The 24,783-nt window shown below is 40.3% G+C and overlaps 1 protein-coding gene and 1 non-coding gene across 3 annotated transcripts in view; one reads left to right on the forward strand and one right to left on the reverse strand.

Annotated features, from left to right (window-relative positions):
* The window catches only part of pla2g4ab (phospholipase A2, group IVAb (cytosolic, calcium-dependent)), a 52,511-nt gene extending 27,807 nt beyond the window's left edge, over positions 1-24,704 (forward strand). For both annotated transcript variants that reach the window (XM_088350260.1, XM_088350261.1), the window contains exons 13-19: positions 2,193-2,258; positions 2,802-2,932; positions 3,012-3,123; positions 3,913-4,097; positions 5,292-5,481; positions 10,198-10,355; positions 22,092-24,704. In XM_088350260.1, the coding sequence (XP_088206386.1) occupies positions 2,193-2,258; positions 2,802-2,932; positions 3,012-3,123; positions 3,913-4,097; positions 5,292-5,481; positions 10,198-10,355; positions 22,092-22,253 (1,004 nt within the window). In that variant the 3' untranslated portion in view covers positions 22,254-24,704. The remainder of the gene's footprint in view (positions 1-2,192; positions 2,259-2,801; positions 2,933-3,011; positions 3,124-3,912; positions 4,098-5,291; positions 5,482-10,197; positions 10,356-22,091) is intronic.
* Positions 19,802-19,874, reverse strand: trnam-cau (transfer RNA methionine (anticodon CAU)). Its single transcript has one exon. It is a non-coding gene; the product is annotated as a tRNA-Met (tRNA).
* Positions 24,705-24,783: the final 79 nt, after the last annotated feature.

The raw sequence follows: 24,783 nt of genomic DNA on the forward strand, positions 1-24,783 counted from the left end.
ATCAGTTTAGCAGCGACACCGTGAAGGGTGAATTGCGTTGTAGCGAGGGATTACAGTACACAAGTAAAATTTATTAATGTTCCTTTAAAGAATTTTTTTTTTTTATGAGAATCCTTTGTAAAATTATCAACATTATCTGCCATATCATATAATTTCTGTCATTTTAAGTATTCATTTATTACTTAAAATACATATAAAATATACAGGTTTCGTATAATTGCTTGAAATCTTAGAAAATGCTTAAAATTTAATGTTGTGTTTTCAAGGATTGAAAAGTCCTTGAATTTTGGGTAGAGTGGCTGTAAATGCTAGTTATTGTTCTCGTGTTTCTCAACAAGTTTGCTTAAAAATGTTGCTGACATTGCTCTATAGTGGCTTCGCTTTGCCATTGCATTTCTTCTTCCGTCTTGATGAACTGCAGCTGGCATTAGTTTGTATGGAATTGTCCTATAAAGCATCTCTTACGGGTTAGCCCAAAAAGACAGGTGCATGCTTCACCCAAACAGGACACTATTAAATGTGTGTTAGTGCCAGGTAATTGTATTGATTATGGACATTTATTATATTATGGACCATGGAACAGATATCTGTAGTGTTTCCAAGTGGTATATTTTAATGGAAAGAACTTCCTATAACTGAAAATGTAAGCTAAATCCGTCACTTTTATCCAATACATATACGGGGAGAGATTTGTCTCAATAACAAATATATTTGGGATTCATTCAAGATCTAAAAATCATATATCTTGATAAATGCACACTCAAGTGTGTGGTACTGGAGAAATTGGAAAGTAGGCTCTGAAAAATGCTTGAATTTGGCCATGAAAAAGGTATACAAGTATGGTATGAAAAAGAGAAAAATAATAGTCTACTAACAGAGCAAAAACATTTCTTTCCGTAGTGCACCAGTCCATTGACTATTTCTGAGGGCATTTCAGGGAAATATTTAGATGTTCTTATTTGTCAGTGGTGGGATTTGCCTTGAAACTCTTCCATGTTTGTCCATTTCCCATGTCCTTGAGTCACCGCTGACCTCAACTTAAACTGGTGAGGTCTGTGGTTCTTCAGTGACCGCTGTGTTACTTTTACCCCTGGATTGTCTTCTGATCATGGTTTGCTGTCACCCAAAAGCCTTGGAAATGGTACACTAAAAATCCTTGGCCATTCTTGCTTATTTGTTTTTGTCTTTTAAATAACTTTCGGATACATTGCAGCCCGCTTCCAGTTTTCCTACATGTGCTGTGTGGCATCCGTGGTGAGGGTGTTTTGTCTGTTGTTCCAACAACAGTTAGAAGGTGTCATCTTCCGGGGAATTTGCTAATGTTTGTCACGGTCAAATGCATTTGTTTCAGATAACCTTTACATGAACGGATACAAAACATTGATTGTGTCAATCCTGGGAAAACTCCTTTGTCGCTTGTATCACATTTTGGCCTTTGTCTGTTTTGGGCTTGATGAAGAATTGTTATGGCAATGCTAAATCCTTAAAGCACATCGTTTTGTACTCAACATTTTAGCAATATTGTTGTTCTAAATAAATGATCTAAGGTAGCGGTTCTCAAATGAGGACACTTCAAAACGATTGGAAGGGGATTCAATATATCATCTTAAAAATTAGCATTAGTCGAAGATCACAGCACTTGTATAACTTCTGTTCTCTTTTCCCTGCAGATGATTTAGCTCATTCTTAGTAAATATACGTTGTAACTTGTTTTTTCTCTCTAAATTATTTATTAGGTTTTTATCCTGGAATGCCATGTCTAATCTTGTTGCATACAATGGTTCACGACGTTGATATAAATGACAATAAGGACAATTCAAATTCAAAAACACAGATCTAAAGTCTTATTCAGAGGCAATCATATAGAGGCCCCATAACTTCTCATGACTGCATTTCTGTCTCGTTGACTTTCACACAAGTCGAAATTTGGTTCTGACCTCTCCCAGTTGAGTTTTTCAGGTTTGCTGACACAAGTGTGAAAGGTTATGTTACTCAGGATGGGCAGACACTGTACAGTGGATTGCCAAACTAAACATTGTTTTTATGAGGTAATTCCTTTCCCAACATTATCACATTAGTTTATTGATTTTACTGAAAACCAAAAACGTTTCAACCCTTTTTCCAATGACACTTTCATTTCTTTGCATTTGTATCATTTTAATCTTCTAAATGTTTTGTATCTCATTTTACAGAGCAGATTAAACCACAGCACATTGTTGGAGAAGACAGCATGGATAACGAAGACGAGCCCCGCAAAGGTTAGCTGCAACTCGTTACTTGTTGCGGGCATTAAAATTTCTCACCGTTAGGAGAAATTCACAGTTTTGAAGTCAAAAAGGGTGATCTACGTGAATTTTATTTGAGGAGAAAATTTTTTGAAGTGGGGAGGGGGGTATTGTGAGACATGCCAGAACCGTTGTTTAAGGAAGTGCATTTGAAAATCAGTGTTGGAAAGGAGTAGTGTATGTATTTGTGTCTAACACGCATTCGATTCTAGCTCATCATCACAGTTCAGGGTGTCCCCTACCCACTGCCCGAAGATGGGTGGGATGGGCCCCAGCACCTGCGACCCTACTGAGGATAAGTGGTGCAGATAATGAACGGATGGATTACACAACAGATTACATCACTTGTGGCTTTCATATTTTTGTTGAAAAACAAACTTTGTGGCGTTATGTCAAATGCTTTTGTGACAAATCAAAGGTTCAAAGGATTTACCGGATAAATACATGAAATGATGAATGCAAGACCCCTCGGATCTGCTTGCTTAATCTACTTTTTTCTAACATAACAATGTCAAGGTGGCACAGATAACCAGGAGTCAGAGGAGGAGTATCACCGCACTGCTCAGGCTAGCTGGGTTCAAAGGATGTTCACGTCGCTCTTTAGTGACTCCGCCTTGTTCAACACCAGAGAGGGCCGCGCCGGAAAGGTGACTTGGATGAAAACACGAACGTCATTTGGCCCACATGTGAATAGAAATGTCACCTTGTCGCTCCTCCCCTGACCAGGTGCATAATTTCATGCTCGGTCTGAACTTGAACACCAGCATCCCTTTCTCTCCTGTGAGTGGGCTCATCACCTCGGCACGCACACCGGAGGAGGAGGTGGATGCGGTCACAGGTAAAAACAACAAGCAATGATTGTTCTGTTAGAGTTTATGTGCATACGACTGGCATTTCTATCTACATGAATTCTAGGTAGCAGTGGTGTTCCGTGCATTTAACACCCGGGCCTTCATCTCCGGTATGAATTAGTGATTATTGGTAGTGAAATTTTGTATTTTATTTGTAAGAAGTCGCATGGAGGAGAAGTGATTTGGGCAGACCCCGGTCCTGCCTTGCACCCGGTTGTCTGGCTCCAACAGAACCGGACGCTGCCCAGCACAGTCTGCTCGAGGAGCCGGCAACGCAGACTGCGTGAGAATGGGAGGGTGGGTCACAAAGAGTGGGGCGCAAATGGTCCCGGAATGCTAAGGGCCTCGGGATGCAAAGGGTGCCTCGCTGCAGCGACGCGCGACAAACATATATACACGGTTGGAAAGTGCGACGTAACGCCTGGCTTTTTTAATCAAATTCCTAATTAATCAAGACTGCATAATCAGAGGCCAAGAAGAACAAGGACAGATGGATCTCATTATCACACTATTTTTATATACGATACCAGAGACAAATGTTAGACAATGGAGATAAAAGAAAGTAGTCCAGAAAGATTTACATACAGTGGCCCCCTCGCTACTTTACGCTTTATTTAACTGGTTCAGTCCTTCGTGTGGAAAAAATAAAAGTAAAAAGTTTAGGGTGAATAAATAATTTAAAAAAAAAGGTCAGACAAAAAAACAAAAGATGCTTCCTGCACCGTTGAGGCACTTATCCTCGTATATAACCGTTCACTTGAACATTACCTTTATAGATCCAGATGAGTTTGACCGAATCTACGAGCCTCTTGATGTGAAGAGTAAGAAGATCCACGTGGTGGACAGCGGTTTGACCTACAACCTTCCCTACCCTCTCCTCTTGCGACCCCAACGCGGTGTCGACCTCATCATCTCCTTTGATTTTTCTGCACGACCAAGTGACTCCAGCCCCCCGTTTAAGGTCTGAAATTTAAACGGGACATAATCACTCTAGGGAATTCACAGTACCTTCAGACATCTGAGTTGCAATGCGGAACTGAGAAAGATAAGGGGACATCCAGACACCAAATACAGTACAAGAAAGCTCAACGGGTAGTGAGCAGACATTGTAGCTACTGCTATGCCTTTGGTAATCCATTACTCTACTTTTTCCGTAAATATGTGGTTGGTAGTGCAACAGTGTATGCTGAACAGTTAATTAATAGCCACATGCTGTATTACCTTCAGAAATACACTTCCAGCGACATGTATATTATTTATAGTTGTAATGTTACCAGCTTGTTATGTTTACAGAGTAGTATGAGACTGTTATCCATTAATGTTGCGTTATCAGACAGGGAAGCTGAAAAAAAATCTATAATTATACTTTAATATATATTGAGTGATTGCTATTGCTTGTTTACTCTTTTGACAGAACATTTTCTTCTTTTATTAGATTATTTCCTGAAATTTAGTGTTGGTCTCTGATTGTTTATTGTCAGGAGTTCTATAGGGATGATGCGGAAACACAAGGCAGAAGCACAGATTAGTACAATCACTTTACAAGGGCAGAGTCCATAACAATGAAAGGAAGGCAGCAGGCAACCGTGTCTAGAACACCAGAGGCAAACAAGCGTTACCAAATAGGCGAATAGGTGAAAGGTTCAGGGTTCCGGTGAGTCCAAGCAGCAAAGTCAACAGTCCAAAGGTTCATCAGCCAGTATTCAAAGTGTGGGAGGTCAAGCAAAGGTTTGATACACTAGGTACACAAGAGTGCTGTGACAAGTGTGCTTGGAAAGTGACAAGAAAGACAACAAGCTAGCAAGAAACCAAAGGGGTGGAGTACTAGGAAAGGAAAGAGGATGAGTTGTGATAGGAGGAAAAACAGGGCGATGAAGACAAGTGACAGCAGCTGTAAACAGGAAAACAGAACCCGAAAATATTGACCAAATAAAGTATAGTCGAGTAAGGGAGAAGAAAGGTAGAGAGGAATAGAATAGAACAGTACTTATTGTCATTAATAACAACATAGTGAAGATTGTTTGCAACAAGAATATACATGGCTCTCCAGAATAATATAATGTAGGTGAACCTGTGATTTAAACTGATTTTAACAGATATTTTTTTTCAGCATAGCATTGCACCCCTTACTGAGTTTTTAAAATGTTTACACCAGGAACTTCTCCTGGCCGAAAAGTGGGCTCGGATGAACAAGCTCCCGTTCCCGAAAATCGATCCAAAAGTATTTGACCGAGAGGGCCTTAAGGAGTGCTATGTCTTCAAGCCCAAAAAAGGCGAAAAGAACTGCCCGACTGTCATCCACTTTGTCCTGGTCAACATCAACTTCAGGACTTTCAAAGTGCCCGGTAAGACCCGACAAATGGCTTGCTTTCCACCCGAAAACATTTCCAATGCTCTCCATTGATGCTATTTAACCGCAACGGCGCATGAGGCACAGCTTCCTTGAAGTGACGCCATAATTTGAGAAGACAGATAATTATTTTTCTCCACTTGTGCTCGTATTTAGGTGTGCGCTCAGGGTCGCTGCGGTTATCTGTGGAAACCATGTGTCGTTATGCGCGCATGCATTTGGTTGTCCGGAATTGCCTGCTCGCAGACAGGAACAAATGCGTTCTTTATGAGCTGTTTGTGAGCATGATGGTTCCTCGAGGAGCCAGGTGCCGCTAGGGGATCCGTCATTGGAGTGGGAGAGTTATGTGTAAACACGCCGTTTGTCTTTGCACATCCTCACTATGACATCCCAACACCTCATCTCCCCTCGAGTGCCTCTTTATGTTCGGTCAGCCATGTGCCCACATACTCCCGCAGTCTGTTTATGGAAGTTATGCAATTATTTTTTTTCTTTAGCCAACATCATATTCCATAAAAGGACTTCCAGTTTGCAGGACGCAATCCAGACCGAGCGCTGATTCAGTTTCCGATTGGTTACTTCAATTTTCCTGACTGCCTCACTTTTTTTTCATGCATATTTGCTTTTTGTCTGAGAATTTTCTCGAAAAAGTAGTGGATGCGTCATGCGTACATTTGTTTTACACATGGATGCATTTTAGGCATTTTGCTGTGCCATGGCTACATCAGTTATATACTGGGCCATTGTTGAAGTTGACATTGTTAACTTTTGCTAAGTGGTCTAGGGTCAATTCCCAATTACCGGTGTCCTAAATAGACTCTTAATTCAGGGGTCAACAACCTTTTTGAGCTGATGGCTGTTTAATGTGAAGGCTTAAAATTTGAAATGCAATTCTGAAAAAAACAAAAAAAACAACTATTAACATGTTATTACTATGCTACTACTATGCCTTATGATGTTATTAATACGTTTTAATTACAGTATGACCACGGTTATTGCTGTTAATGGGAGCAGAACCTCCAGTGATGCGTGAAAATCTGGCGAAGTGGCAAGGCCACTTCATAAAAGGGTCAAGCTTGACTCGTGATGACATCCTTACCGACTGAGAGTATACAACTGTAACAAAATAACAAATGAAAACCCAGAACACAGAATTGCAGTTTAATGAATGAACAAAATGTAACGAGCCATTGAAATACTAGCTGTAGCTGTAGCCGTGCTTCGCAGTTTGTTTTGGGTGGACACATTGACTTGTCAAATCATGTTTATTTGCATAACCCATAATCACGAGAAGTCTCAAAGGGCTATACAGACTATTATTACACCATCTTGTGATCTAAAACCTACACGAGGGCAATGAAAAACACAAAAACCTCAGCATAAGGAAATAGATGGTAGTGTGTCCGCTTTGAGACTGGGAGGTCGCTGGTTCGCGCCTCGGCCGAGACATACCTAATTGGTATAATGGCGGCGCCCTCTGTTGGCTGCGGCTGCATCGACTCGCTACAACGGGTCAGGTGTATCGACATTTCGTTCTGTGTACATTGTTACAAAGATTGACAATACAAAGGAAATTATTATTATTATTATTATTATTATTATTATCAAGAAACCTGCACGGTCACCAATGGTGCATGAACTAGCTGTAATGGATGTTGGAAGAGCATCAACAAACAATCCACATTCATCATCAACATGAAAAATAGGTCTTTCATAATCTTTAGAATATAAGTGTGTTTTAAGCCAAGATTTAAACAGTTCCACTGAGGTTGCAGATCGAATCTCAAACGGCAGAATATTCCACTACATCATGGCCCGAATGCATAACTCTCTCAAACGTTCGGGTTTCTTCTTGGCTCTTGTGATCACTAATAGACCAGCAATTGCTGAGCAAAGACTGTCTGACTGAAAGCATAAGCCAGACTATCATAATTGCCCACAGAGTCGGGCACACAGTCACACCCACCCAACACACACACACGCACGCACGCACACACACACACACGCACAATTGCAACCTTGCCCAGATGATAGCATTTGTTGTGTGCTGTCTGCTGCGGAATACAATGCATAATTCGTTGATATCAATGACAATAAATACAATTCAATTAAACTCAAAAACTCTAAAGTATCGAAACAGCAAGAAGTAGACCGCGACACAGTGAGGGATTACTGTATTAGTACTGAGTTTAGAATAGGATCACTCAACCACAAAATAATCTTCATTAATGCAGTATAGTTTACATATATACTGTCATCCCCTCATTTATTGTGGCGGTTACATTCGAAAAAGAACCTGTGATAGGCAAGTAGAAAGGTTTTTTACATTTATTATGAAATTAAAATTTTACTATACATTGAAATAAAAAACTAACCCTTTTTACATGCCCAAGGATTTGGAACATTCATTTAGTTATTTTTTTACCGATAGGGACCCTTAGGGACCCAAACTGAATAACTCAATGCGTGATGAAAAACACTGAAGAAGAGAGACCGTGAAAGGTGAACTGTGTTAAAGTGAGGGATTACTGTTATTGACAAGCGAAATCAATAAGATGTATCCAAAGTTATTAAGAATTGATAATGTATGTAAAGAGGCTAATTGTCGCAGACCAGAATGGACACAGGACTCAATTGCATATGTTTCTCAATTTCTATTGAAAAGAGAGTGAGAGTAAGGCTTGCTTGCTTGATCCGAGGACTGACGGAAAACGGGAGCGAGTGAGGCGGGAGTAACACTTCAGTGTCGGACGAAGACAGGCGGGAATAGTAAGTCGTTTGGCCGGGGCTGGAGATCAGAGGCGATGTCAAGTTCGTAATCGGGGTCGTAGGCAGGAGGGAGGCAGGTACCGAAGCAAAACGGGTCAGGTAACAGGGGCAGGCAGAACAGGCGTAGTCAGGTCCAGAAACGGGTCAAAAACGGAGATCAGGCAGGAGAAAGGTTTTAACGGGAACAGAGTCGGACGGGAAAGCTCACTGAGTGGAACACAACAGTTCGCAACGATCTGACAAAGTCTGAACTGAAGCCGGGGGTTTGAGAAGGGTGTGGCCACCAATCAGCTTGTCCGGGCTGTTGGCGCCAATCAAGCCACCGCAAGTGTTCCAAATTGGCAATTATGACTCTAATCATGTTAATGATTTCTTATACCATTTAGAAAACACACTATGATAAGTTTATAGTTCAGTAGACATTCAAAATAAGAGGAAAAGACATCATTGGAGAGGATCCTACCTTTTAGATAAGAACTTTTAACCTGTCTAAAAGCCCTCCCCTCAGCCTTCTTCTTTTTATTAAATCCCCTAGGTTGCAAAAAGCAGATACACCTTAAAGAGTGTGGAAATCAGAGAACAGCTACATTATGGGCCAATAGTGTGAATAATGTAAACAATTCAGAAGAGTTAAATTAACAAACTGGCACTATATGCAAGCTCTTTTGCAGGTTTCCAATATTAAAAACAAATAAACTTATGACACTATCTATATGAAATATCTAGCCGTCCATTTTCTGCGCCGCGTATCCTCAATATAGGGTCACGGGGTGCTGGAGTCTATCACAGCGATCTTCAGGCAGAGGGCAGAGGACACCCTAAACTGGTAGCCAGCCAGTCGCGGGGCACACAGGGACAGACAACTCACTAGCACATTTGATCCAATTAAACATTTTGGATTGTTGGAGGAAGCAAGAGTGCCCAGAGGAAACCCATGCAGGCACGGGGAGAACATGCAAACAACACACGGGGAAATGACAATGAGCCGTCATTGGTAAGCTATTTTAAGAACTGGTGCGGAGCTACTCAGTTGTTGTCTTGGGACGCCCACGGAAACCAATTTGGTGACTCCTTCTCCAACTCATCCACATCTTAAAAATGTATTAAAATACATATTGTGATATGTTATTTCATTAAGTACACATACAACATAGATACAGTATAGTTTACAGAATAACTCTGCATCTTTACCTTAAGCCAATGCTTCTCAATTAAGATGGATAGATCTTTTTCTAAGTGATGGTTGGGACAAAACAAAGATTGCTCGATTTTGATGGTAACGCATCACCTCTGTCCATGCCAAATCTATGCCTTTTGGCACATTTTCGCTGAAGAAAAACTCAAGGGTCTTATCAGCGTGATTGGGTTGTAATGTCTTTAAGTGACGGCTTAATTTATTTATCTTCGCTGCAAACATTTTTTGAATAGCAAGCACACCGGTCTCAGATCCTATCCTTCAAAGGTCACAGTAAAGTGCTATGGGAAGAGACATTTGTTTGTCTCTTTACCTCGTCTTTATTTGCCTGTCTCCGCATCTGGATTAATATTTTTTTTTCGTGGGAACACTTGAGGGCCTGTCTACGCTTCATAATCAATGCTTATACTGTGTGCTTAATGCACTGTGTGGAGGCCAAATGTAAACAGAACACTCTGCCACTGAGAACACCACTGCCCCCTTGTGTAGTGGAGGTGCAGTTGCACTTTCTTCTAGGAAAGTTAAAATAAAAGTTCCCTCAAGTCAAACGCACCTGTGCCCTCCTTGACAGAGCCTCGTGACCCACCGACCCCCTCCCCCGCCCCACTATTTGAGGACCACTGCCTTAACCTGATTATGCTTAATTGCAAACAACAACAAAACCAAGCTCACTTTCAGTTCTAATGTAAAGTATTATTGTGATTCATTATATAATATTGATTTTATTTGTGTTTGCATGTACGGCAGGTGTACCGAGAGAAACGGAGAAAGAGAAGGAGTTTGCCGACTTTGACATTTTCGACGACCCCGAGTCGCCCTTCTCAACGTTCAACTTCCAGTACTCCAACGAGGCTTACACTCGACTGCACGACCTCATGGAGTTTAACACCCTAAACAACTTGGAGGTCAGTTGGCCTTGGTATATATGTACCTATATTAGAGGTGGGCCGTTATTGGTTTTATCATGCCGCATTATCGCAAGACTTGTTGCAAAGCAAAGAAAATATCAATTCTGGTCTATAATTGATTGTGGAAGGCAAGCAGAATTCATTAGATGTAGCACGCTTGTTTAGCGGGATGTCAATTTCTAGGATGTATTGGGCATCAGACGTGAGACACACCTTGAATGTTAGATAGATAGATAGCGATAGATATTGAGGGAGCAGGAGAGTGAGCCGGGGGTTTCATTTTACTTTACCCGCTAAATTCGGACTATAGGGCGCACCGATTTTAAGCTGCACCTAGTACATTTTTAAGGGGGAAAAAACATTTGTTCACACATAAGTCGCACCTGACTATAAGCCGCATGTGCCCACATTGAAACATGAGATATTTACAAAGAAAGTCGGTACACAGAAAGACTTTCAATAGTACACGGTACCTTAACCCATTAACGTTCCGAAGGCCCGCCGGTGGGCCACCGGACTTAAGGTAAACAAATACCGGTCTGTACGATGTCACCAGTCCATTAAATTCGTCGTGACACGTATCATTGGAAAGCTTAAACTCTTGGGATTTGAGATATGAGCATTTCAAAATATACTCATCAGAGAAACATCACGATCAATTTGAAACAAGATACCCGAAAACTATAAAGCCGGCGTAACTCACCTCTATGTGCCCTGGCCGTCTTTAACTTCTTTAAAGGTCTGCAAAAATGGCTTTGTTACATCATGGACAATCCATAGTATTCGAACGTGTAAAATATTCACTCCAAAACCGACAATAATGCTGACACATAAACATTTCTGCTTCTTTGGATGTTGCTTCTTGTAATCCGTTTGTTTTGCAACATTATTTCTGTTTACAAATGAACAGATTCGATAAATTATTCATTCCAAATATGGTAGTTAGTCCTTCCCTTTTAAATGACAGCTTTTCCATGATGAGGGTCTGTTCATGCTAGTTTTATTCATGCAAAAAGTGCAAAGTTACATTAAACTTGCGACTCAAAGTATATTCTACTTACCTATACTGCCCCTAGAGGCTGTTAGAAAAAATGCATGAATTGGCCGCATCATTGAATAAGCCGGGGCAACACGGCAGCGCAGTGTTTAGCGTGTGTGCGGCACAATTCTGAGGTCATGGGATCGAACCTTCCTGTGTAGAGTTTGCATGTTCTCCCCATGCTTGCGTAGGTTTCCTCCGGGAACTTCGGTTTCCTCCCACATTCCCAAAAACATGCATGTCAGGTGAATTGGCCAGTCCAAATTTTCTCTAGGTTTGAATGAGCGAGTGAGTTGTCTATTTCTGTGTGCCCTGCGAATGGCTGGCAACCGAAAGATGGCTGGGATGGGCACCACCACCTCTGTGAGCTTACTGAGAATAAGCGGTGCAGATAATGGGTGAATGGATTGCATAAGCCGCAAGGTTGAAAGCTTGCGGAAAAAAGCTTATACTCCAAATTTTACGGTAATTTCATAGTTGCTGGAAAGGCGTGGGCCGAGGGGAGCTGGATAATATGCAAATATACCAGGATTAATATAACAGGATTGGCGGCCGTTTGGGTGCGTTGGGAGTGGCCCCAACAAAATTATGCAAAAACCATTGTCTGTATTTCATGCGCTTTGTAAGGGTGTGCATAATCAACTAATGTGTAGGCTCAAAGGTTATTTCTATAAAGCGTGCAAAAACTCTTTGCCTTACTGTTCTATTACATTCCCCCAAAATTAGATACAAAGCCGTTTTAATGACGTCTGTGTGTGCGCTCAAGCTTGGGAAAACATTTTATTTTTGTTCACTAAAAGATAGCCGTCCCTGTGCATTTGTGCGCCCGGCCCGCTGTTTGACTGACAGCATACTCCAGCACATCACAGTCCCGCACACAGACAAACACGCCCACCCAACACACACACATACAACCTGCCCCTTGTGATACTATTTTCTGTGTGCTGTCTGCTCAGAACACAACGCACAAAATGTTGATATCAATGACAATAAATACAATGCAATTCACTATCCGCAAAACAGTGAACCAGCAATAACTGAAGCGTGAAGTAGCGAGGGGTTACTTTAAGCATCCTTTAGTGGTGAAAGAAAAATAAGAAGCTTTGGGAAAAATAAACTGCTTTGGTGTCATTTTTTAATGTATTCATAAGCATTTACTGAGGAAATTATTTCTTTAAATGGCGTACATATCAAGTATTCATGTATCACCTTTTTCTGACTGGATCCTCAATCAAACGCGGTCATTGTGAAATGTTTGTCAAATCTGCACGGTCACCAATGGTGCAACTTTAAAACTTTCTCCGGTGACTGCACGTTTATTAAGCGCAAGTGTATCACTCTGATTGGGCAGCCTGACTTTCACTGAGACTAATTGAGTCATTTCCGTGCCAAGTGACGAGTCAAATGTGATGCAACGGCCAGTGTTTCCAAATCCCCCTACGCCTCTACATTGAAAAAAAAAACATTTGACTTTCATTGTTTTATATTCCCGCAATCCCCTGACAGTCGGATGTGAGCTTGACGTTGATGCCCCTGTGAGAAGCACACATTTTGATAACATTCTCTTATGCAGTGATAAAACTTCCTTTTGTCAACAAAAATTTTAGATGGCGACTTGGAAGTTGACTGGACTTTTGCTGCCAGACGGATGTGTGGTCAAGATAAGGCCATCTATGACCAGCAAATTAAATTTTAACAAATGGGAAGGCACTTAATACCCCTGTACTAATCTACTGAGGTGAAATAGTATAAAGTGGAATTATGCAACTCGCGGAGGAGCATCACAAAGGTTTTAACGGTTCTGTTTAGGGTTTGGGAACCTATGGCTCACGAGCCAAATGTGGCTCTTTTCATGAGTACATCTGTATCAGAGATAAAATGGACCTTTGATATTTTCCCGAACCTTCCAATGGAACTGTGCAAAACCATAAAAACCTTACTATTGCAAAGGGTTCGGTCCAGTATATATAGGGCACTGTTTCAACTACAGTTTACAATCACGCGTCACACCAACATACTCCGTTTTTACTGTACATTGCTAAGGAATCCTTTTCATGGAAGCTCATTAAACGTTATGTGTTTACTGTTGAGACATTTTGATGAAAACCCACAGAACAAACTGTTGACACACATACCAAAAGACACTAGCAAAGCATTCAGAGCAATTTGATTGGGTGAGTGGTAAAGATGGGCAGAGTTATGCATCACACTCACTTCTTTCTAAATATGTCGATATCTTTCTTGTTTATAGTATTTTGTGACATTTTTACCAAACTTTACTCCCACCTTGTTTTGAAGCCATTATTTAGGTCAGAAATGGTGGTCAAAATGCGCCTTACACTCTTAAGTTACTGCAGTTAGACACATTTTTTGTGGTGTTTTTATAATGATATGGGACAAAGGCTCTGGCATTATTGTCATTTCATAGATTCGTGCATAAATTCGCACAGTGAAATAAAATGCGTTTTAGAATTAGCTTCTGTCTGGAGAGCAGGCTTGGCAGTTTTGTTGAATTTTGTCTGAAAATATATGATGTGGCTCTCAAAAATGGATTCGCGTGTAAGGAAAACTATAAGAACTTTAGATTTCATAGACATATTCCGTCTTTGAGTGTAATGTCGGTTATTTCACCATCGTCTATGGTGACTTTATCAACTGCCTTTTACATTAAATTATTAGGCAGGAATGCTTTTGGTTTCCTTTTTTTCACTTTGTGAAAGTGTTTGATACAGACAGTTATTCTGACTCATTTTTTAACAATATTAGGTTACTGTATGGGCTCCTACCAGTCTATGAACACTACATTTTATATTTAGATCTAAATTAACTCTTTGAATGCAACTGATTTACTCAGAAGACGATTTAATAGTTCCAAACGATTTTGAAGACCTTGACTGATCTTTCAAGGTCTAAAGCAGGGGTAGGTAAACTACGGTCTGTGGGCCACATTCGGCCCTTTACACTTATTATTCCGGAACAAAAATGGGGAAAAAATATGATGACAACGTATGAATAAAGTACTATTAATAACCACTTTTGTTCCCTATATCCTATCGTTTTTTTATAATGTGTTGATGACGTATCAGATCGTATTGGTAAATCTTTCATTTAGTTATTTTTTCCCTCTTGGCCCAGCCCATCTGTCAATTACTTCAACATATTGTGAAGTCTAACCATGTTTATTTGTATAACCCTTATTCCCATAAAGTCTCAAGGGGGGCCCAAGCCCTGATCTTATATAAACACAGAGACGACAACATAAAAAATGAAATATGCATTTTTCTCAAAAAAAAAAAAGTGTTTCTAATGGTTCTGTTTTTCAGAAATCTGCTTTAGAAAATCCAAAGTTAAAATTAGGAAAAATAATCTTTTTGGGTAAAAACTGTACTTTTAGCAAGCAAGGACTTACCTTCATCAATATCTAAGGGGTTTCATGATGTCAGAATGCAAGCCAAATCCCAGCATTCGAGATCAGATTGAGTCAACACGATTAAGAAGGACTTCTCCTCATCAGGAGTCAATAATAGGGGGCTATGGAAAATGTTCTGTCACCTGAACGATTGTTTGGCAATTAGTCTCACAAATGTCCATGTGGGTCTGATTGCAAGTTAATTCTGACTCGACCCAATATGTACAAGTCTTCGAGACTTTTTAGGTGTATGCTGTTTTGTTGTTGCAGACTACCGTATTTTCCGCACTATAAGGCGCACCTAAAAGTCTTAATTTTTTTCAAAAGTTGACCATGCGCCTTATAACACAGTGCGCCTTATATATGGCTCAATATTAAATTCGCAAGGTCTCGCAACTTACTCAACAGCCGCCGACTCGATTTTACCCCGAACGTGGAGTAGTCCGCGGTGTATGCTGGGATTTATATACCGGCGTTTCATTGGCTAACCAATGTGTCAATCATCATTTGAATCGATCACTATTGGCTGAAGTCATTCGGAGCCTCGGATTGGCTAGATGGCCAAAACAAACCCTGCAATCGGCCGAGTTTAGCAATGGCGTAGCAAGTCCGCGGTGCATGCTGGGATTTATATACCGGCGTTTCATTGGCTAACCAATGTGTCAATCATCCGTTAAATCGATCGCTATTGGCTGAAGTTATTCGGAGCCTCGGATTGGCTAGAGGGCCAAAACAAACCCTGCAATTGGCCGAAAAAGATGTGTCAATCATCCGTTAAATCGATCGCTATTGGCTGAAGTTATTCGGAGCCTCGGATTGGCTAGATGGCCAAAACAAACCCTGCAATCGGCCGAGTTTAGCAATGGCGTAGCAAGCTTGCTAAAGTACGCCATAAAGAAACATGTTTCATTAGTCTGTATTTGTAAATATTCTACTCTCCTGGATTGACTTCACTCACGGCTGTAAGAAGACCATGATTGCGTATCATTATTGAACGTGAGAACTTAGGTGAGTTATGCGGCTTTATATTTTCCCGGTATCTTGTTTTAGAACGATCTTGATGTTGCTGTGATGAGTTGAGTGAATTAAACTCAATTCCAAGTGTTTATTGTCATATGCACAGTAAAGTTGCGAGCGAAAAAGAAAATAGAAACATAGAAATGTTTGGCATTTCTTGAATCCCAAGACTTCAACCTTCCGAATGATATTTGAAATGACGCATTTAAGTGACATCGTACAGACACCGCATCCGCACGTGTCTACGACACGTATTTGCTTCTTTGCAAGCTTTGGGAATGTTAAGGGGGTAATCAGTTTGACTGAATTATCTGACTGTTTTGTCGACGTTCCCATTGTAGCGCCTTATAATCCGGTGCGCCTTATCTATGGAAGATATAGGACCAAAAACTATTTTTTGGGGGTGCACCCTATAACCCGGTGCGCCCTATAGTGCGGAAAATACGGTACTTACAAATGTTCTGGACGATCGTTGGTAAGTTGAATTTGTTCGTAAATTGCTGCAGTGCTATATTTTGTATGTTTAAGGTTTATATAAGTATGTTTAAGGGTTGTATAAGTAACCTGTATTGTTTTGTACTAAAAAATAAACAGTTCATAAAATAATATGCTCTATAAAAATAAATAAAGTTGAGTTCAACTTATTTTTGGAAGATGCGGTTCAAGAGTCAGGCGACTTCCTCCTTAGTGGTAAAAAGTGGCCGAAAAAAAGCGATCCAACCATTTTCTCAACCGCATGAAGCTTTCTTATTTCACTTTCATTTCAAAAGAAATGGGTCGCCTTTTCTTCACACCTTACTCCAACCATATTGAACGGATGCACAACATATTAAACAGTAAAAATGTCTTAGCGTGCTGGAGATACAGTATACAGTAGTATGTTTACACACAAACTAGGAAGAGGAAGCGGATTTCTTCTTCGGGGTTGATGCTGGGTGTAAGAAACATTACAGTAATGTCCTGTACTCTGAAAAACGGTGCACACAATACAAAATCTAACTTACAGCAATGTCCAGATATTTTTCGACATCCTGAAAAAAATGTTCGGATCTATCGTTTATCATAAGTCGAATGGTCGTAAGCAGGGGAGCGTCTGTACTTTATCTTTTGCAACAACAGCTCCCACTTCTGAATACTCTAGTACCAGGGTCGGCAACCCATGGCTCAGGAGCCGCATGTGGTTCTTTAGCGCTGCAAAGTGGGAGTTAAAAAAAAGGAGGAGGGAAATATATTATCCTTTTAATATGGTTTCTGTAAGACAAACATGACATGAACTCACATTCTCCAATGCTGTAATAACGTTTAGAATAAATATTACACTTCCACTCCAGGTGCTAATACGCAAATATGAGACGAGAGGGAAATCAGCTCCTTACCGAGTGGGAGTGCAAGCTCTGCCCTCTGTAAAGCAACAAGGTCGCAATTTAACACTGCACTCCTAATTCCGACACAGAAGTCACATTAAACGGGTAATAGCACAATGCTGTCTTAAGTACTTTTTAGTAACAAAGTTGCTGTTTTTATCAAGTGAATTTGGAATTTTGTCAGTATACATTTTTGAATGACACTCGGGGATATTATTTATGATTTGTTGCCCAAGCCCAAGGATGACTAATTTTAGTATCTAAAGAGAGAGAAGAGGATCCTGTTGCGTTTTACCCATGCACTGACTTGTTTTACATTTTCACAAAAATGAAATGAAATGAAGTGGCTCAGGAGGTAGAGCGCTTGTCTGGGATCAAGAGATCGCAGTTCGAATCCCGGCTCCTACGTGTTACATGTCGAAGTGTCCTTGGGTAAGACACTGAACCCCTAATACCCCCAATAAGCAGGTTATCGCCTTACATGGCTGCATGTCCGCTATTGGGAAATTTGAAGCACACTGTAAAAGCGCTTTGGGAAGTCTTGACTTGAAAAGTGCTATATAAATGCAGATCATTTCATTTCATTTCACATAAATCAAACTTAAACTGAATTAATGCGATTTTTTTTCCCCATTTAGCTTATCAAAAGACTGGCATTTTATTTTTATAAATGCATGTTACATTTTATTGCACTCTTCTTGTTGCCCAGATAAGGGTAACGTTAGGCATGTTCCATTTTGTCGTTTATTTTTATTCTTCAAAATGAAAATGACATCAAATATTGGATTTCATTATTGCATGAGTTTAATTTAATTAAAGAAACGAAACATACTGTAATTCATGAATATTGTAGTGACGTTAAACTTGAGGAGGTTTCCGACAATAGAGTAGTCACGTCGTGCATCATTCTCCACAGGATGCACTGCATTAAACTTAGTTGTTTTGATAGTAGTCTAATATAGATTTTAATGTATTGATATAGATATTGCCTTCATTAAAAGGCTTGTATAAACCTCTTAATTCTTTGCTCCTCTGGACAAATTTGTTTTTTGTTGTTTTTGTCCTGTATGGCTCTTTCAACATTTTGGGTTGCTGACCCCTGCTCGAGTAGATTTAGTCCTGTTACAGTCATTTTCAAGTTTGCTGTCTCTGCTAACTTGTGGTCAGAGTCAGTAATGTAATGGACCAGCTTTATTTTCACAGCAGAGAAATACAAATATTGTCTTTTTTTTTATTTTTTTACCCCAAACTCTCATAGTGCTTATGTATGTCAAGTCCTGTTAATTTGTATAGCCCTTAATCACAAGGAGTCTCAAAGGGCTGCACAATTATTGCAAACCACAGACTATTATTGCACAATCATCTGATCTAAAGCCTACATGAGGGCAAGGAAAAACTCAAAAACCTCAACAGGAAAATGAAGAAACCTTGAGAAGGGACGGCACATGAGGTCATCCCCCTTCCAGGATGACCAGGCCGCAATAACAAATAATACACAGATATTTTCAACGTGAAATATAGGTCATTTATAAGCTATAGAATAGAAGTGTATTTTAAGGCTAGATTTAAACACTTCCACTGAGGATGCAAAACGAATGGAGAAAACTCTCAAACCTTTGGTTCTCTTATTGGCTCTTGGGATCACTAGTACACCAGCATTTTCAGAGCGAAGGCTTGGGACCGGAACATAGGGGAAATTAAATCTGAAAGATATGAGGGAGCAAGTCCATGCATGATTTTGTATACTACCAACAGAACCTTAAAATCACATCTTAAGCTAACAGGGAGCCATTGCAGGTTAGCTAAAATCAGGGTAATGTGGTCAAACTTTCTTGTCTTAGTTAAAAGCCTCGCTGCAGCATTTCGTACCATTTGCTGGCTCTTGATTTTGGACTTCGGGAGACCATAGAGTAGTCCGACAGCATAGGGCGAATTTAAGCAATGTTGCGAGGATGGAAAAAAGCTGTTCTAGTAATATTCTTCACTTGTGTTTGAAAGAACAGATTGGGGTCAAATGTGACACCCAAATTTCTGACTGGGTCACTCTGGGTGATATTACATTTTTCAATGTTCAGAGCAGTTTTTGAGAACAACTCTTTGCATTTAGATGGACCAATAACTAACATTTCGGTCTTTTCAGAGTTAAGGCGTAAGAAGCTGAGTAAGATCCATTCTTCTATCTCAGTAAGGCAAGCCTCCAAATTTCCAGTTTAGTGTGGCAGATTCCTCCATCGGAAGATGTAGTTGAGTTTCATCTGCATAGCAATGGAAACTGATATATGTATGTAGGGTTCATGGTTTATATGTATATGAACATGTACATGTATATGTAGACGCCATCTGTCTGGCTAGCAACCCAATAGTGTTCTCTAGCTTTACACAGCTGTGGTAAGGTTCCTCAGAGGAGGAAGAGAAGCCCTCCTTAAATGTTATGTATTAATACTACATCGACCAGATGTTATAGCTTAAACAGAACAGTTCCTGTTTTAAACATGTCCCATGGGAGCTCACCGACCCTAATATGTCAAGTCAAGTCAAATTTATTTATACAGCCCTTAATCACAAAAATGTCTCAAAGGACTGCACTAGATTACAATGACACAATTAAAACACTTGCCCCGAGTGAGGATCGAACTCACGACCTTCAGATTATGAGACTGACGCGCTGCCTACTGCGCTATCGAGGCGTTAATATACAGGTGCAAATGTATGCGGTTTCCTAATTTGTCGTTTGGGGGTTTCAATATGATTGGATTCAGAAGCTAATACAATTTACATTTGACATACTGTGCAGATTCCCTTGCTCTTGAACATGCTGTGCCTTTAAGAAACAAATTGATTTTGTCACTGCTGTCCGCTTAGACATGCGACACGAGAACCTCTGCAGTCTCAGATTCTCTTCTTTACTCTTTTGTTGTGCATAAGTGACTCTGTAAGTCCACTTTTTTTCTCATAGTTCTGTTTATATATGTATTTTTTTAATAAAAAGTAATTTAGCCTTTACTAAGTTACTACGTTACCTTGAATTTTTTAGTATTTAGCTAGCGTTTGTGGACATCTGTGTAAAAAGGCCTTGCCAATATTATTGGGCCTATTTTATTAAAACATTTTCTATTTAAAAAAAGGACGCCCTTGATAAAAATCTTATCTCGGCAAATATTTAATTTAGCTTGTGCATTTTAGTCACTCAGGGTTGTAAGGTATGTTTTTTAATGTTTTTCTTTGGTTTGTTTGTTTTTTAGTCTGACCAGCAAGCCAATTGACTGGACCATGTGTCCATCACACAATTTACAAAGTGATTCGACCTATTAAAGTGGCATAGAACTGGGTAGTCATTTTGGATTGTGAAAATGGGAAATGTGCAATGACACTTGATTGGAACGTCTTAGTGTAGAAAAACAAAGTTTCTTTCTTTTTAATTGATTGATGTATAGACATTTTGTTTTCATTTCTGTTCATATTAAAAATCAACAACTTTGAGAAACAATTGAGAAAAAAAAAGAGGGGGGGGGGCTGACAGGAAAAAGCTGGAGATTATCTTGGTCCCATTTCCTTTATTTGCCACTTAAAACACAACCTCAAATTCTGACAACTGGATACATTTTTGCAACAATGTAATCAAGTAACTCTATCATGTTTTAATTAGCAGTGGCTCTTACTTGAGTCAGTCGACACACATCATTGCAGCTAACCCTCGTAATGTGCTCCTTGGTTTAAATCCCTGAAGCGTGTGCTGAGCATTTTAAATCAGTGGTTCACGAACGCGACTCGAAGTGTGCGTTGATGACGTAAGCAGTAATGGTTGAAGCCCCACGGAGCAGGTGTACAACGTGCCTGATTCATAAAATGACTCGCTATGTTTAACTGTAAACATTGTTGCAGCTAACCCTATTTATGTCCTCCTCGGTTTAAATCCCTAAAGAGTATGCCGAGTATTTTAAATCAGTGGTCTATGAACGCGACTCGAAGTGTGTGTTGATGACGTAAGCAGTAATGTTTGAAGCCCCACGGAGCAGGTGTACATTGTGACTGATTCAGAAAATGATTCGCTAGTTTTGACTGTAAACATCGTTCCAGATAACCCTAGTGATGTGCTCCTTGGTTCGAGTCCCTGAAGCGTGTGCTAAGTATTTTAGATCAGTGGTTTTTGAACCGTAAGTCGTGGTGTGCGATGATGACGTAAGCAGTAACGTTTGAAGCCCCACAGAGCAGGTGTACAACGTGACTGATTCAGAAAATGATTCGCTAGGTTTGACTGTAAACATCATTGCAGCTAACCCTTAATGTGCTCCTCGGTTTAAATCCCTGAAGCATGTGCCGAGTATTTTAGGGATGTGGTTCATAAACCGCGAGTCAATGTGTGTGTTGATGACATAATTAGGAACATTTGAAGCCCCACAGAGAAGGTGTACAACGTGACTGATTCAGAAAATGATTCGCTAGGTTTGACTGTAAACAACGTTGCAGCTAACCTTAGTGATGTGCTCCCCGGTTTAAAACCCTGAAGCGTGCCCCGAGTATTTTAAATCCATGGTTCATGAACCGCGAGTTGAGGTGGGCGTTAATGACGTAAGCAGTAACGTTTGAAGTAGGTGTACAACGTGACCGATTCAGAGAATGCTAGCTTTGACTGAAATTCTAAATAAAAGGGGGTAAAATAACACCGTGGATATACTGTGTATATATATATATATATATATATATATATATATATATATATATATGGTATTCAAAAAATGATTTACACCCCATTATCTTATTACACACATCAGCATTATTCTGTCCTCCTGATGCTGTAATTGAGGAAATGATTCACCTGAATGTGTGTGAAGCATTTCCCTGCAGAGCCTTAAAGGGGCTTCATTTTCCCATCACTATCTAACCCCTCCACTTCTTTCCTGTAGGTGATCAAAGACGCCATCAAAGACCGCATCTTGTCAAGGAAGGAAAGTCCTTCCAACCTGGCGTTGCCTTTCTCTCTCAGTGAAATCCCCAAGAAGAGGCTCCTGAAAAGAAACCTTCAGGCCAACCCCTGGAATCACCTCGGCAACAACAATGACCACTAGCTGACCCCTGCAAAAAGCTTCGGGTAGACTTTGTGAGCCATTTTGGGTGACGATGAGGATGCCTTTGTGTGATATGAGACATAAACTGGTCATAAAGACGTTGACATTCATCACACAGCTTCATTTGCACATTTTAGGACACTCGTTCGTAGATCAGAACCGGCTGCTGTTTGGTTCCCACGTGACCTGGCTGAGACTGGATTGCAACCTTCGGGTTAGTCTTGTGTGCTAAGAAACAACTTTCAGTAGTCAAATACTGATGCTTTTTTCCACTACAAACATTTATTTTTGGAAACAACTTATTTTATGTTATATTCTTCTTAGGTATGTATGATATCACTTTTTTCAGATCAATATCGATGTGCGACTCTTATGTCGTCATTGATACTGATACTATATATACGAATACCAGTGACACATACAATTTCCTTCCTCCACTTAAAAAAAAAAAGCAGCATATACAAAAGTTTGGGGTTTCCCGGACAAATTTAGGTTTTCATGAGGAGTCACACATTTTTTAAATAATCAAGCAAGTTGCAAAATAAATAGAAATACAATTCAATACGGGCAGCACGGCGGCACAGTGGTTAGCGCGTGTGCGGCACAGTTCTAATGTCTCGGGAACCTCCTGTGTGGGTTCAAATCCGGCTACCGGAATAACTGTGCGGAGTTTGTATGTTCTCCCCGTGCTTGCGTGGGTTTCCTCCGGGCACTCCGGTTTCCTCCCACATCCCAAAGACATGCATTTCAGGTGGATTGGCCGGTCCAAAATTGTCCCTAGGTGTGAATGAGCGAGCGAGTTGTCTGTCCCTGTGTGCCCTGCGATTGGCTGGCAACCAGTTCAGGGTGTCCCCTGCCCACTGCCCGATAAAAAATGAAATGAAATGATCTGCATTTATATAGCGCTTTTCAAGTCAATGACTTCCCAAAGCGCTTTACAATGTGCTCCACATTTCCCAATAGCGGCCTTGCAGCCATGTAAGGCGCTAACCTGCTTATTGGGGGTATTAGGGGTTCAGTGTCTTACCCAAGGACACTTCGACATGTAACACAGACGAGCCGGGATTCGAACTGGGATCCCTTGATCCCAAGACGAGCGCTCTACCACCTGAGCTACTGCCGCCCCGATGATTGCTGGGATGGGCTCCAGCACCCCCGCAACCCTACTGAGGATAAGCGTTGCAGCTGATGAGATGAGACAATACAATACACTTTTAAAGCAAAAAACATTTCGTACATACATAAGCCGCACCTGACCACAAGCTGCATGTGCCCATGTTGAAACATGAGATATCTAGAAAGAAAATAACTAGTTTTCAAGGTTTTAATAACAAACACACGCTGGGAAAGGGGGCAATAAGACACAGCAACATAAGCACACAGGGAAAAACACAGCTTTTACACAAGTAACACAGCGCAAACAAGGCTAGTTGATAAAAACACATACTGGCAAAAAAATATTCCGACACAGCAGCACAAGTACAGCAGCACAGCAAAAAAACAGCAGTAACTCAAGTAACAGAGTTTTAAAAAAATGCATACTGTATTTATTCGTGTGTAGCGCTCAATTATTTTTACCAAGAAAAAAAAAAATCAAAGTTTGGGTGCGTGTTACACACAAGGTTCTACAAGATATTTGTGCAATAATTGATCAGTTGAAAAATATCGCTGACAACAATCGCAAAACATTAGATGCGACAGGAATCAAACCCTAATTGTGGTTGTGAGAGCGCCAAATCCTAACTCCTGGACCACCAGTGATATAGATGATACAAGCATAAGGCCCAGCATTGGCGGGTTTTCTACTTGAGTAAAGTTGTTGGGGCTGTGGTTTGTCGAAAAAAAAAACCCGCCAGGGAGCCACTAGGCAGAGCCAAAGAGTCGCATAGCCGGATGAAGCTCTAGAGCAACTTTTACACAAAAACAGATGATTTTCGATTTTGTTGGTATTTGTGTGGGGGTAAACATTGGTAAAAACACTCCTAGAAGTCTAAAGTACAACTGTGTCGATTTTCACAAAAATCATTTTAGCCGATTCGGAGCCTATAATCCACATACAAACAGGATTTATAGACAACTTTAGATTAGAAATGAGAAGACTAGGTTAGATTTTATCTCATTATCAGACTATTTTTACTCACGGTATCTGTGGCATATGTTAGAGAATGGATAAACCTCAAAGTACGACAAGGGGAACAATGCTTTGGTGTATCTGATGATGAATCGGACTTTGAAGGACTTTGAATTACTACATTGTAGATGTTATGTTGGTATTGTGTTCATAGTTTACATTGTCAATATCGGATTTTAATCATAGCCGCACATTTTGTCACTTAGAATAGAAAAGAAGAATACAATATAATTGATTGTCATTGTAACATGTGTAACACACAACAAAATGACCATTCCTCTCTTATACCGTGAATAAAAATAATGTGAGGATTAGATGAATCAATGCCTTTTCATACGTCATTTATATCGCGGGTGATCAAGTGGTTAGGATTTGACGCCCTCACTGCCGTGGCCCGGG

This window comes from Urocampus carinirostris, chromosome 12 (genome assembly GCF_059441175.1).
Source record: "Urocampus carinirostris isolate Australia breed hairy pipefish chromosome 12, RoL_Ucar_1.0, whole genome shotgun sequence".
In the NCBI taxonomy this organism is placed as follows: Eukaryota; Metazoa; Chordata; class Actinopteri; order Syngnathiformes; family Syngnathidae; genus Urocampus; species Urocampus carinirostris.